Here is a 16,169-nt window from a genome sequence, read left to right on the forward strand (position 1 = left end):
TCTCCCGTTTGGTTTTTTTTTTTTTTTTTTTTTTTTTTTTTTTTTTTTTTTTCCTTTTGACCATAGGGGTGGCTGAGCCTCCCCAACCTTGTTATTTTTTTATATATTGTGCTATATGTTAACCCCTGAGAGTTGACAAGCAGCAAACCCTCTAATATTAGACCAAAAAATAGACGGAGGTACTAAATCTGTTTTTTCCCAAAATCCAAATATCATTTGTGATGCGAATTGAAATTGAGGTACCAAAAAATAAAATTTTTAAACCACAAGTACCAAATATGTATTTAATCATTTTTTAAAATAAAAACCATTTCATCTTTGAGTCTCAATTATATGCTTTCAAGGTATGCAACAAATTGGTGGTAGCTTCTTAAATTTAAAAGGCCAATTGCACTGGAACGCTAAAGCAGCACTTGCCCAAAAATAAAGAACAAGTTTGTTTGAACTCGTCTTACTTTAGGCCTTGTTTGTTTCAACGTAAAATGTTCTCAACTGAAATCATTTTTCAGAATTTGGCTCGTACTAAAAATCAACAATATATATATAATCTAAGTAGCTATGAGAAAGAGAAACGGCAAAGAGAAGCTGCAGAAAAAAAGTGAGAATAAAAAGTCTTCGAGGGTGAGATTGATCCAATGCAATTGCCTACTCATATTACTTGCAATTTGGGTATGCAGTTGTGGGAGAGCCCATATAGAACCCACCTGCCCGAACACTTGCACTGTATAGCATAACTCATCATTCCCCCTGCTAACGTATAGCGGAACTCATCATTTCCATTTTCCTCCTGAAACTGAACAACCTGTGAACATCTCTTTGAAAAGGAAAATAGACAAATAAATAAATAAACCCAACCCCTAAGCCTCTCCAACCAAATGATTTGGATATTGCAAAATAAAAACATGGCGTAAGCAAAAGAAAAAGAATCTGGTATTTTAGAAGCTTCATCAGCACCATTCCTAAATCAGGAATAACAAAAGATTCCAACGAATAAGAGTAGATAGAATCAAGCACAAAATATACACAGCATATTTCAGTAGTAAATAAATATGTTATCAGACCCCGGAGGACAAACAAGAGTGGGAGTGTACATACATTACATGATGCATACAGGTATACAAACTTTTAGAGCGAGATGTGCAGTTGGACAAGAGGGATGATGTTGATATTCTTATCAAATACTTAGCAAGGAGAGTATGAATTCCCTGCTTCAATGACACCAGGATCCAAAAGAATGACAGGATTGCAGAGACTATATATTTTTTTGATAAGTAATTGAAGAGACTATATATTCATGGAGAGAGTGCACGCAAAAAGTTATACGTCAGTCTAGGAGGTGGTATTGGGTTAATGCAACAAGAATATGTAGGCTTTCACTCTCAAGTATCCCTAGCCATAGCACAGCAAACCCTGAAAAAAAGAAAAAAATCAGTGAATTTCAGACTTCCTAAATAACACACTTCTTCATTGGGGCATATTTGCAGAAAAAGGCATCTGAAAGTTTGCAAACATTGGTTGATTAAGAATTTTTAGCCATTTTATTCTCTTTTCTTCTTTATGAGAGTGAAACAGAGGCTCTCTTTCAGTAAATTGTGGCTTGAACTCCCAAGTTATTGATTCTATATTCGAGCAGAATGCTTGACGAAAGTAATGCTTCCCACATATGGAAACAACGGTGCAGGTCCATCTAGTAATGCAATCAGTCTTCTGGAAAGAGGGTTTTAGGTTGAATCTATATGTTTATGGCGTCTATACCCTATTTCAGCACAAATGAATATTGAATATACATATACATGTATTAATACATATATCTTCCGCATAACAAATAAATTATAGATATGTATCTCTGCCTATGTGTCTGTGCATGTCTGAAAGGAGGAGGAGAGAGAGGTCTGAAAGGAGGAGGAGAGAGGGATGGGGGGAGATCTTAAAAGCATCTTGTAACACTTCTCCTTCCAACCTTCCAGCACTGGCCAGGTTTCAGACTCTATACATCATGTTACCACTCAGCAGAGTCCTGTGTTGTTAATAAACAGTTGCTATCCCCTGGGGTACAGACCACTTCCCAAAGAAACATGAGGGTCAAAGCAACAGGTGTGGATAGGGAGTGGAATAATGAAGTTGGAAAGGAAGTGCCTTGACAGAAGATTAAATATGAAAAGTTATCCGAAAAAATGCAAAGAAAGTAATTTAGGTTGAATCCAAGGTGTATGATGATATCTCCTTTTGTGTGCGCAGGTGCGGGCGCGCGCAGGCGTGTGTGTGTGTGTGAGAGAGAGAGAGAGAGAGAGAGAAGGGCAGAAGGGTGATGGTGGAAGAGATAGTAAAGCAGATATTAGTTATTAGTTTACTTTCTGAGTTTAACTGCTTTCAATGATTTAAGACCTTTATTTTTTTTTTCTTTGGTTTGTAAAGTTGCCACCTGGAATTGGTGTTGAGATGGATAAGATACATCAGGAAGCCCAGACAAATTAGTTGAGAGTGGAGCTTTATTTGGCTTAAGTAGGTTTATTTGGCTTAGTTGGAACATACGGGAAAATAAATGTTCCTCATCACTTGTCCTGAGAAATTGACTTCACCAGCATCAATTCCACAATCATCACGACTAAGTCTTCAGCTAACTCTTTTAAACTAACACCAAATGCTTTTCTTTGAACACATCCGGCAATATTGTAATAATAAAGTAATAAGTTATTTGAACGAATGCAGATAACAATCAAAGCAAATGAATTCATTTCCTTCTCTGTTTTCACTCTGCAAAAGTACAGGGTGCTTAATTTAATGCAAGTATGACTGATAATGCAAAAATAAATGGAAATGGGAAAATATCAATATCATGAATAATCAAAGGGAAACATGTAGTTCAATTTCTGAATATAAAACTATGCCTGAGAATTCTTACTCACTCTGACAATCTGCAAGAGACACACAAAAGCAGAATTTCTTTCTTTTGCATTTGTTCCCCACTTTGAGACAAAGAGTCAACTATGGAGACAAGTATATAAATGCAAAATCAAACTCTCAGCAGATTAAAAAGGCCCAAATGAAACTTAGCAAAAGAACAAATCTTTGAACTCTATATTATGCTTGATTTATTTTTTTATTTCAGAGAGAGAGAGAGAGAGAGAGAGAGAGAGAGAGAGAAGAGTCAACTATGGAGACAAGTGTATAAATGCAAAATCAAACTCTCAGCAGATTAAAAAAATTGCAGGCCCAAATGAAACTTAGCAAAAGAAAAAATCTTTGAACTTGATATTATCCTTGATTTATTTTTTTATTTCAGAGAGAGAGAGAGAGAGAGAGAGGCTCACCAGAAAATTAAACGGACATATTGACTTCCAAATTAGTAGAGGCCCAACATCCTGAGCTCTGTCACATGGCTGGGATCGAGTTCGGGGACATTCCTATTATCTTCTCGGTCTTCTACCACGTACTCCTAATTTTGAACATTACCCAAAACCCACAAGTACAAATGACATATCAAGGTCAACGCTTAGAGATAAATTTTCAGTTAAACTTCTAATGAGTATCACTCAATTACAAATGGGTATGAATAAACTTTGCATGTTAACATCATAAATTCAAAGCACAAAGAGGATGCTTGTTTTAGTAATAAGTGAGACTTTCAAAAGTTCGTCCAAAGCTGCCTAATGTAAAATCAGAAAGAGAGCTAACCCCCACTATGGAGGTCAGGTATTTACCTTGAATTCTATCTTATTTCTTATGGCTTTGTTCCCAAAAGGCCTTACTTCAGAAATATTTAGTTCAATTTGCTGGATTATTATCATTATCCCAGGCATCATAAAGACTATTGGCGTACTCAGCACTTCGCTTAAGTAGTAACTTAAAACATTCAGCCATCATATCCAACAGCAGAACCTCAAACCTCAGCTGTTATCAACATAAGTAAACATTTGATACAAACTATTTTCAACATTAACTAGGACAACTACTAAAACAAACAAACAACACATAGTAAATATTTTTATTCTTCAGGACTATACTTAAATGGGAAAGTTAGAAATTGTACTATCCAAGAGACCACCTTGAAAGAACATGTAACTGAGAGTAACTAAAATGGTCCACCCAAACATCATCCTCTCCTCCACCTAAATACCATCCTCTCCTCCGGTCTCCACAACAGCAGAAGCAAATTCAGATGGGAAAATTGACCCCAGAATCATCATATACATAAAAAGTGGGACCCACTCAACATCCTCACTAGAACAATTCCAACAAGCCACTGTGACTCCACAATTTCGCAGCAGTCACTATATAAGCTGTTACAGACCTTCCCCAACACCAAACCATGCAAGATTTTTTAAGAAATTGTTTGGATAGTTGTACATCTTTGAAGTTGTAATCATCCTCTCTACCATCTCAAATGCATTGCGTAGAAAAAAAAGTGATAGAATTAATAATCTTGTATAATCTATCTCTTTAACAATGTCATGTATTAAAATGCATTTTATAATCTACATAAAACATGTGTTTCTATAAACACTTGAAGATTTAATCATAAATTAATTGTTAGCAAATATATTTTTATATTTTATTTAAGAATAATATCCGACCCCTCTAGATGAACATCCTGGTTTTGTCCTTACACATCATGTCCTCTGATAATTTGCCTAAAGTGGCTCAAATTAAGGGAAGAAAAACACCTAATAGAAGATTCCATGCATTATGTTTAGCAGTCCAAATGACAATTAAAAAGGAGTGTAAAGTATGTCAAAATCCGATGCATTAGCTAGGTCATAGTCAAACTCAAGAGTCTTGATATTTACCAAGTATTACGTATTAATTAAAACATTAATGCCAATTACTGCTTAGTAAACATAATTTTGGACTACGGTATAGTTTTTAAATCTATAAAAAGATGAGAAGCACCTTTAATCTTTCTCATTTTTCCATTTTTGTCTTCTCCTTTTCTTTTCTTCCCTCTTCTTACTCTTGTATACTCCCTTTCTAAGGAGAGCCTCTTCTTTTACTCATTTTAATAAATTATATTACGTAACAACAAAATTGGGCAATAAGCTTCTTCTAGAAGAAGGTTATTTTCACTATTGAAATCCTTATGTAAACGCTGAGGCCTTTGTTCCCTTTATATGCTTTTTCGGAGACTAAGGCTCTGCTGTATTAAGGAAAATCAATCTCTCCATTAAGAAATGGCAACTTGTTCCCTCCATTCTTGCTTTGCTGAGAACTTCAGCACTCCGTCAAGAATACATCAAAGCAACCACCTTTGGCTGCATCAGCCAAACTCAGACCAGGAATATGATCAGATTATATGGAAATCTGTCTTGTCTGCTACATAAAAATGCCTTTAGCTAGTCTTGTGTTGCCATGGCCTTAAGAGAGAGATCTAGATTCTGTATATGGTCCTAAAATTCAGCATTATTGCATGGAGTAACTTATCTACTGAATGTGGCACATTTTAAAAATCAAAAGCACATGGGGATTTGTGAATAAAACATTAAAGTCACGCCACAAGTCTAATAATTTCTTAAGTTGGTGAGACCTAAGAAGCAAAACAATTTCCCCATTAACTTGATCTGCAAATCAACTTCAGCATCTTCAATATACCAAATTCTTCAATTGTTTTGAACCATGGCATCTGTACATAGTTGCGTCCCATCAAAGGTAGAATTGTTTTATGGGAGAATGTGGAAAATCTATAGCTATTACTAAATTTTTTGGGAAAATTACAGTTTAGCCCCCCAAATTACCACCCGTTTTGCGGATAGCCCCGTAAACTGCCAACACTCCGACTCCGGCTTACCAAACTACCAAAGCCTTTGAAAAAGGCCCCATTTGGCGAAATATCTCCATATTACCCTTGCCACGTGTCATTTTTCAATTAAAAAATAAAGAAAAAACTAAAATTTTATTTTATTTTATTTTTTTAAAAAAAATAGAAAATATGGGTTTTTGGGGTGGCTGCCGAGCCACCCCCATGGGAAGGGGGGTGGCCGCTACCCCTGGTGGCCAGGAGCGGCTGCGCGCCACCCACCGAGCCTTAGGGGTGGCTTTTCGGGCCACCCCAAATGGTCGTGTGACTACCCCCAGTGGTTGGGAGTGGCGACGTGCCACCCACCGAGCCCTAGGGGTGGCTTTTCAAGCCACCCCAAATGGATTTCGGGGTGGCCCGAAAGCCACCCCAAATGGATTTCGGGGTGGCCCGAAAGCCACCCCTAGGGCTCGAGGGTTGGCGCACGGCGACCCTTGGGGCCAGGGGTGGCCGCGCAGCTATCTCCAGTGACCGGGGGTGGCCGCATGCCACCTCCCGAGCCCTAGGGGTGGCTTACGAGTCACCTCGAAATCCATTTGGGGTGGCCCGAAAGCCACCTTTAGGGCTAGAGGGTTGGCGCACGGCCACCCCCCTCCTCAAGGCGGTGGCTTGGCAGCTACCCCAAAAACCCATATTTTCTATTTTTTTTTTTTTTTAAATAATAAAAATAAAATTTTAGTTTTTAATTTTTTTAATTTTTAATTTTTAATTTATTATTTTTTAATTGAAAAATGACACATGGCAGGGGTAATATGGAGATATTTTGCCAAATGGGGTCTTTTTCAAAGGCTTTGGTAGTTTGGTAGGCCGGAGTCGGAGTGTTGGCAGTTTAGGGGGCCATCCGCAAAACGGGTGGTAATTTGGGGGGCTAAACTGTAATTTTTCCAAATTTTTTTATTAATTTTTTGATAAGTAAAAGTAAACGATCAAACTATTACTAAAATTGTTGAGAGCTAGAACTTGATGGATTAATGAACTGGAGACGTCCATATGATGAATGAAGAATTTGTACATAACTTAAAACCCATTGATCAACACAACTATAGATTTAGTGCAGGAAACTAGAATATAATGACAGATTGCTTGCTTAACTGTAGTAAAATAAATATGATAATTATAAATAAAAAGAACAATAAGATAATGCTCATATCATCATGAATCTCATCTTTCTGAGCAAATGAACCCCAAATTTTAGAGAATCACATTCTACGTTTGAAGTATGCATATACCATTTGAACCAGGGTTGAGTCCCCAAAAGGGCACACTAATTAGATCCTCCATCATTTTCTTAAACTTAGTCATTATGAGGCCAAAAGAAGAAGGGGGAGAAGAAATTAACTAGTGTCCCATCTTGGTAGTAGGTAAATAAGAAATCCTAACAGATAGAACAGCCCAAAAAATGAAAAATTGGGCCTATATGCAAAAAGACAATTAACATGTAATTTAAAAAAAAAAACACAAACAACAAAAAACAAAGGATGTCAGAAAGAAAAAGGAAAAGAAAAGAAATACTCCAGTTTATTTCATAGGTTTTACTAACATGTTATTCAACAAGAAAACTTCAAAATGAATGATTTGACAAACTGTTATATTCTCTAAGAATGAGATATCAGACCTTTGTTAGTTCTTGTTTGGCAAGAACATGGTAATGGCGTTCATTGATCCTCTGTCCGCATATTATCGCTATGAAGAAACCATAGAGTAAACCAACCAAAACGATAGCTAAAACTGCACAATATCAAGTTGGTAAATTAAACCATAATTTGTTAAAGCATGCCAAGCAGACATATTCTTAAAATCTTCTAGTTAAAACAACAAGATGGATCATAAATATACAAAAAAAAAAAAAAAAAATCAAAAGTCAAAATGTGATACATTCAGTTATATAGAACATTGGTAAGGGAATTTGAATGGCTTCGGAGTGGAGAGGTGGAGTGCTATACGCACATACACATCAACCCAAGGTCAAATATCAGTTGTTCCCAAAAGTATCACTTATTCAGAATCCAAAATGTCCAATCCAAATTCATATGCCATACGAAGATAATTTCTTCAATGGGAATGCCATGGGCAAAGAAGATCTAGTATAAATTTAACATGGATGCCTACTAGTCCATCCATATATATACAATGCAGCAGCATATACTCACAAAGTTTATTTGAAAACAGAAAAGGAAATGTCCAGAAGTTGTCCAGAAGAGAATCATGAATAACAACTTCATATCATTCTCAATTTCAGATATTATATATGTTGGTCGAAGGAGCATTGGTCAAGAAACTTCAGAGTGAAGGAATGACGAAGCTTAACTCAATATATGCATTTATAGCAGCACAGAGCACAACCAAATATAGTAGAACACTGTGCTATGTATCAGACCTTGTACCCTATTGGTACCTCTTCCCTTTTAGAAACGGTTAAGTCTTGATTCATCCCATGGGAGAGGAGGGATTCAGGAAAAGGGAGGCCATAACAAATCGTATAGCCTACTATAGCTAGTTCACCAAGAATATATACACATAGTACAATAGTCTACTTAAAAACATAATAGGGACAGGTTTATTGGGTGGCTCCTACACCCCAATCAAGTTTGGATGAGAATGATATGCCTTCGCTGAGGGGAGGGTAGGGATTGGATATGTTATTATGCCCAGAACAGTTTGAGAGTATAAAGAGTTCACAAGTTAAATAATATCTTCTTAAGACAGTTTGTTGCATGGTATCTATACATCAAGGGCAAAGGGTGAGCTCAAGGATTTCATCCTGTAGGAATGTGTAGGTTACATTTGCTTTAGAGGAAGAACTTTTGGATCGTTTTTTATTTTATAAGTAAGCACTTTTCTCTTTTACACATTATGAGTGAGTTTTTGCATTTCCAGAGCATCAACACAGTTCTACAAGTGTCATGGTGGTGTTGGGCACTTCTCTAAGAGCACTAGTAGCAGTTACCTTATATTGGTTCCCTTCCCTATATTTAGGGAAAATTTCATGAAAACATCAAAAAACCTCCCACAGTAGATGCCCTATATTTAGATAAGGGGGTTGAGAATGAATAGTAATTCCCTATGCATACATGTCTACTATTCATTCCCTATGTATTATTTTAATATAAAAAAAGTATATTTAATTGATATAGGGAAGAGAGAAAAATAATAAAAAAAATAATATTTAATTGATATAGGAAAATGTAAGAGAATATATTGTGAGGTGTTCTCTTATAGGGAAACAAAAAGTAGTTTTGTTCCCTAAATATAGGGAAAATGGTTGGGAATCTGCTGCTAGTGCTCTAAAAACAAGGACACACCTATAACACGCCTGGAAATAATTTGGATGCATCTTCAACCTACCCATGATTTAAGAATAAATTTTTAAATTTTGGACATGCTAACAATATACAAGCGGGCATAAATATGACGAGCAAGAGAAAAACTACGGATGTAGATCTTGCAGTCCAACCTATGTCAGCTGTACATGAAAAGGAATATTATTTTCTAGCTAAATTTAAGCTATTTTGCAAGTTTGCAGAAGTAGCCAATAATTTATGTTATTTTTAACTGAACTCAATTAAAATCCATTTTATTAGTTAGCCATGTTTTCAGGACTTATATAAGTTAGGAACATCCCTTTTTCTAACTGATTACATTTATTATACAAGATATGTGTGTGTGTGTGTGTGTATGTATATAACTTTTCTCAAGGTCAAGCTGGTAATTTATCTAACATATCCCCTCAGCAATTCCTTTCCCCCCTTTAGGGTAGATAGAGAGTGGAATCGAGAGTTCAAAACCCACAGGATGCATATGTAGTTGGAAGAAAAGAGTGAAAACAAAACAAAAGTCAGCAGGCAAAGAGTCTGAGAAGATAACACGAGCATTAGGGTTATCCTCCTGCTCATATTTTATTTATAGTTACTACATATTGTAAACGTTCATAAACAACCCCCCAATATTATAATCTAAAATAACATAAAATAAAAATATCAATACTCCTCCTCAAGCTGAGACAAACATCTCTTGCATGCCCAGCTTGCTTAAAATTGCATGAAAGGTGCTACTTGATACTCCTTTAGTTAAAATATCAGCAAGTTGTTCCCCTGCCTTCACATATGATGTGCAGATTATACCCGCTCGTACTTTTTCTATAATAAAATGTCGGTTAATTTTGACATGCTTAATCCGATAATGTTGGACTGGATTGTGAGCAATGTAAATCGCAACTCTGTTGTCACAATACAGTCTCACGGAATCATAATCATACCCAAGCTCTTTCAATACTATCTTCAACCAGAACATTTCACACGCCATGAGTCATGGTTCTAAATTTTGCTTCTGCACTGGATTTAGCAACCACTTATTGTTTCTTCCTACACCAAGTAACCAAATTATCCTCACAAATGTGCAATATGTCAATCCATAATAGATCCATCCCAATCTACATCTGTACAGGCTTCTATTTTTAAGTGATCATATTAAGGAAACAACTCCCTTACCTGCTGAGGATTTTTTATTAAGGAAACAACTCCCTTACCTGCTGAGGATTTTTTTAAGTAGCAAAGAATCCAGTACACTACTTCCATATGAGATTCACGCGGCGAAGGCATAAATTGACTCACCACAATAACATATGCAATATTAGGACCACTGTGAGACAAATAAATCAACCTGCCAACCAATCATTTCCATCTACCTTTGTCCACCAAATGACCCTCACTACTTTCACCCAACTTAACATTTACCTCCACTAGATTATCAATGGCTTTACATCCAAGCATCCATGTTCCTTTGAAAAGATCAAGGATATACTCCGTTGGGATATAAATATACCATGTTTTGACCTCACTACCTCAATGCAAAAAAAAAAACTTCAAACTGCCCAAGTCTTTTATTTCAAATTCATTTGCAGGAGAATTTTTTAAGTTATGTATTTCCTCACCACCCCGGCAAGACACTTTTTTAAAGATAGGTTGTTTTCTTGCAGTTGTATTAGATAAGCTTTATCTTGATAAAGGGGCGCTATTATCATTTTAAGTTTCCCGCCACCAACAAAGTTTGTCGTCTTCGCAAAGCTCTTTATGGACTCAAGCAAGCTCCCCGTGCCTAGTTCGATCGCTTTCGCTCTTTACTTTGACTAGCTTTCACTTGGTATGGTATAGCAGGTGCAGCTGACTCCAACTTCTTTCTCCACACCTCTGCTCGCGGGTCCAAGGCTCTTATTGTCGTCGTGGATGATATCTTGATACCTGGCTGTGATGAGCGTACCATTTCCGATCTCAAACAGTACCTCCACCATCAGTTCCATATGATTTCCTGTCACTACAATATTATCTACATACACAATAAGAGTTGTTACCTTTTCTTGATAGGAATGTTTGATAAAAAGTGTATGATCAACTTGACTTTGTTAGTAATTAGATCTCTGCATAGCCCAGGAAAACCCCTCAAACGATGCTCTCAGAGATTGTTTTATACCGTATATCACCCATAGAAGAGGAACATTCAAGTCCAGGAAGAACTTCCATATATTCTTCTTCTAGATCTCTATGAAGGAACGCATTTTCACATCAAATTGGTGCAGAGGCCAACGCAAATTTGTTGAGGCAAGATTTGGAGCCTATAAGACCAAGAGAGGACGGTGGTGGAACTAAATTCTTTACCTATCCTAATTTGCTTGATTGATTTTCCTGACCTATTTTTTTTTTTTTTAGCTAACTGTTTCTCTTGTATACTACACGTGTACCTAAGTTTCCCCTTTTATTGATGCAGGACAACTAAAAATTGAAAAGAAAAGTTGAAGAGAGATGGGAGAAGCAGAGAAGAGAAGTAAAAGGGGATGAAGAAAGAAGCCACGGGAGAGAGAGAAGAAAAGAGGGAGAAGACGACATACAGTCAGCCAAATTTTTAATCCCTCAATGGCTACTTACTACAATACAAAATTATGCTTAAATAGACTAAGAATTAAATCCTAACCCTAGTGACACTTGGGCTGAGAGCCCACAGAAATAACAGAAAGACCAACTAAATTAACGTCTGAAAAATAAAAGAATATAATATATCAGGGCCCAAACACATGTGTAATCACTGGCCCGTATCTGGTGTTCCCATCAACTCTCCCAAAGTGGGAAGAAGTCGACACTGTCGAGTATAGCTCCTGGTAGCTCTAGTAATACTCCCACAGATTAGGATCAAGCTGCTGCAACATGTCCCTGGCAATCCATGCATGGTTTGAGTTTGGTCGGCCCCTCCAACAAACTAGGAAACGTTGGACTCCTCCATCCTTGGCAAAAAGAACCTGCTCATCCAAAATAGCATCAATATTTTCTTTATGCGCTAGTGGAAAGGATGAATGTATGGGATCAGGTATAGAATTGGTATTGGGGACGGGAAGGCTCCTTGAAAGGGTCAGATGGGATAACAATGGGCCTGTCTAAGCAACTAGATCCTCTACATTAAATGTTTTTTTGATAAGTAATTGTAACTTAGTTCATTAAAAGCGTAGAGGGGCGCAATCCTTATACACGGAAAGTATACAAGAGAGCCCCTAAATGGGACGAGAAGAGAATAAATTTAAAAAGTCTACAAAAGTAAAAGCATTTAAGCAATGATGGGGCACTATCCAAATATACAACATATTAAGCAAACACTTCCTTAGCTCCACCATTGATGTCTCTACATCTTCAAAAAGCCGCGCATTCCAATCCCGCCAAATACACCACAATAAACACAATGGAGCTAACCGCCAAACTTCTTTATCACGACCATACCCAACCGACGCGCCCCAACTAGTCAACACCTCTAACACCGTTCGTGGCATCACCCACTCTACCCCAAATAGGACAAGAATGTAACTCCAAAGATCCCGGGCGACTTTGCAGTGAAGCAACAAATGATCAATAGACTCCCCATTCTTCTTACACATACAACACCACTTAATCACTACGATATTCCTCTTACGCAAGTTATCATGCGTCAAAATTTTACCCAAAGTTGTTGACCAAACAGAAAAAGCCACCCTAGTCGAAGCCTTAACCCGCCAAATACTCTTCCATGGAAAAGATAAGCCATTTCTTCTAATCAGTACTTCATAATAGGAGCTCATCTCAAAATAACCTTTTTTAGAAGCGTTCCAAACTAACTTGTCACCCTCTCCATATCGAACATAAGAGGAGTAAATCCGATCGAAGAAAGAAAGAACCATCTCTATCTCCCAATCCTGGATTTGCCTTGTAAAAATAACATTCCATTGAATAACTCCGTTATGAACGACCAGGTTATCATCCACCATCGCATCTTTGTTCCCACAATACTAAACAAAACTGGAAAGCACTGCTTCAAAGAACTATCCCCACACTACCAATCATGCCAGAAACTAATAAGTGACCCATCCCCCACCTCAAAATGAACAAAATTATAAAACTTCTCCCATCCCCTCCTAATATGTTTCCACACACCTACTCCATAAGAACCCAACACCTCTTTTGAAAACCACTCACCCTTTAGGCTCTTAAATTTTGCGTCAATCACCAATTGCCATAAAGCCTCTCTCTCCCTACCGTATCCCCACAACCATTTACCCAGAAGAGCTTGATTAAACTGGATGAAGTTGTGAACTCCCAACCCGCCTGAATCTCTACATTAAATGTGGAGCTAATACCATGGTCGGGTGGAACATCAATGACATACACTTTTGGTCTGACCCACTACAACACTTTGAAAAGCCCGACACTATGAGCTTGCAATTTTCGAACAGATCCAGGTGGAGATCAAACCATGACATAATCCCCTATATGAAAATCAGTGAGGGACCCACAAAAATCAGCTTCAATTTTATATTGGGTACTAGTTGCTTAAATTTATTTACTAATCTCATTATGCAAGTCATGAAAATGTCGTGGAAATGTATTGGTTGACTAAAAAACGCTAACATGCTAGGACATCAAGAAAAGGTCTCCTAGGCTTATAACAATGAACAACTTCAAATGGACTTGCGCCTATAGGCCTATTGATGCGATCATAAGGTAGTTAGGAATACCAGATAACTTGACCCTAAAGTCTAGAATATCTTTTTTGTTGGTTCCTCTTGACAAACCAGAGAAACCTCTCTAGGTTGTTCATGTGCACACGTTACCACACCCACTCTGGGTATTTCAAGGCCACTCTCTAGCTGACCTGTCTGAAATGCAGTAGCTCGAATGCAACCTAGATGGTTAGGATCACCGGAGCAATCATCATCTAGGTCCTTGAACTCATTAGGGTTAGGCTCATAGATCAGTTTTTCAACACTGTCTTCTTCACTCACATACCCTTTCCCATCAATGACAAGGGCCTTGTTGGCACAATTAGAGGCAACATGACCAAAACCTTGACACTTGAAGCATTGAACCCTAGAATGCATATTGTGGGTTTCACTAGCTACTCCCTTACCTTCATCATCCTTAACAAGCGGAGCACCATTAGAATTGGGCTTCAAAGGAGGAGGTCTTAGCAAGGAATTACTACCCCGAGGTGGAAACTTGGTGGTTGTGTTTTAGGTGTCAGTGTGCCTTGTAAATTGGGTTTTGGTGACCAACTCATAATCCTGACCAAGGCATACACTTGGTCAAGGGCGGTTACACCTCCGAGAACAAGTCCCCTCCTCATAGCTTCATCCTCGACTACAACACCCCTCATATTATACTCAGCAAATTGTGTAACGTAGTCGGTGACAGGTCTATTTCCTTGCTTCAAATTGTTCCATTGGGTCCAAAAGGTTGCCTTGATATGACCAGGGTAAATATTTCTCTTGACATTTAAGCTTCATTTCAACCCAGTCAGTGATAGGATGCCCATTCCTCCTAATGAGGAGTTCCTCGACACTCTCCCTGAAAAGCTGAGCACTCCCAATGAGTTTCATCATAGCAAACCTTGGCCCTCCTAGTCTCTGACAAATTGTACTACTAAATAAAGTGGTCCGTGTCACACAACCACTTAGTGAAAACCCATGTGTGAAGACGATCGTCAAAAGTAGGGGCCTCCACTTTGATGTGTCCTGTGGTTCTACCGTCAGGTCTAGATGATTTTGGAGATCTTGATTTTGATAGTGGTATCCATGTCCTATACCACCACCTTGGCCCCGAAGGACACACCTACGGCTTGGGAGTTTCTCATTTGGCCATGGAGGTTTTCCAATTGGTTTTACAATGGTTTGCTAAAGGTGTCGAATTGGGTGGGGTCCATGACACATTGGGATGCAGAACTAGGAAATAGATGACCACTACACAAATGAATGTAACTCTTCTATGAATCCAACTGAGACTAGTAGAAACCTTGCAATTTAAAGCCCAATACAAAATTAAAGCTAATTAGTTCTAATTTAATTTCATTTTCTCTCTTTTTTTTAAAAATAAAATAAAAAATCAGTCAAAATCCAAATAGACAAAATGCAAACAAATAGTGCCAGTCCTCCAAGTGTAGAGGGTGACCAACAAACTTTCCATGGGTCCAAGCAAGGTCCACAATTAATAAAAGGCTAGCTATTGGAAATGGATTTTTTTTTTTTTTTGGCTGAATAAGCAATTAACAATTAAAGTTCTCAGAAACAAACTATTGGGTATTTGGTTAGATGTTTAGGTGGTAGAAGAAAAGATTATGCATGTATGTTGCCCGGGAACGATGGAGACGATAGGTTTTAGTGGTGTGAAAGATTGATGGCGCTATGATTTGAGGGCAGGGGACGGCCAATTTGTGGATCGCTCGAATGTTATGGAAAACAATGGAACCTGCAAAATTGATGCAGAACAACCAGAAATTGAAAATAAAAGTTAAAGGGAGGGGGGAGAAGTAGAGAAGAGAACTAAGGGGAAGAAAAAAGAAGCCATGGGAGAGACAAGAAAAGAGGGAGAAGATAACAAACAGCCTATCAAATTTTTAATTCCTCCAAAGCTCCTTACGACAATGCAAAATTATGCTTAAATAGACTAGAGATTAAACCCTAACCCTAGTGACTCTTGGGCTGATAGCCCACTAAATTAACATAACCCAAATTCTGAAAAATAAAATAACATAACATTGAAAAATAAATAATAATAATAAATCAGGGCCCAAACACATATGTAAACACTACCCCATATCTGGTGTCCCCAAAATTTGTGCTTTTAATGATATTCCGATTACTTATCAAAAACAAAAGTGACGGAGAACAAAGCAAAGATCCTAAGCACAAACCACAAAAACACTAGTACCCAAGGTATGGACCAAAATCATTCAAAATTTTCTCCAATATCGAAATGTCTTCTATCTTATGTTTTTTGATAAGTAAGTCTTCTATCTTATGTTTATGACTAGAGATTAAATTTTAACTGAAGACCAAGATCTAGCTAGCAAGAATCTTTTGAAACTTATTGAA

At 37.6% G+C, this 16,169-nt stretch overlaps 1 protein-coding gene across 13 annotated transcripts in view; it reads right to left on the reverse strand.

The window, feature by feature from the left end:
* Positions 1-347: 347 nt before the first annotated feature.
* Positions 348-16,169, reverse strand: part of LOC133864644 (uncharacterized) — a 60,893-nt gene continuing 45,071 nt past the window's right edge. For 4 of the 13 annotated variants that reach the window (XM_062301041.1, XM_062301036.1, XM_062301038.1 and 1 more), the window contains 3 exons: positions 7,407-7,519; positions 3,312-3,436; positions 348-793 (listed from right to left, as the gene is read on the reverse strand). In XM_062301041.1, coding sequence (XP_062157025.1) covers positions 3,344-3,436; positions 7,407-7,519 — 206 coding nt within the window. In that variant the 3' untranslated portion in view covers positions 348-793; positions 3,312-3,343. Of the gene's footprint in view, positions 815-933; positions 1,411-2,902; positions 2,986-3,311; positions 3,437-7,406; positions 7,520-16,169 lie in introns of those variants that run through there. The other 9 variants (XR_009899539.1, XR_009899536.1, XR_009899538.1 and 6 more) reach the window with 9 other exon arrangements.

Source organism: Alnus glutinosa, chromosome 3, assembly GCF_958979055.1.
Source record: "Alnus glutinosa chromosome 3, dhAlnGlut1.1, whole genome shotgun sequence".
Classification (NCBI taxonomy): domain Eukaryota; kingdom Viridiplantae; phylum Streptophyta; class Magnoliopsida; order Fagales; family Betulaceae; genus Alnus; species Alnus glutinosa.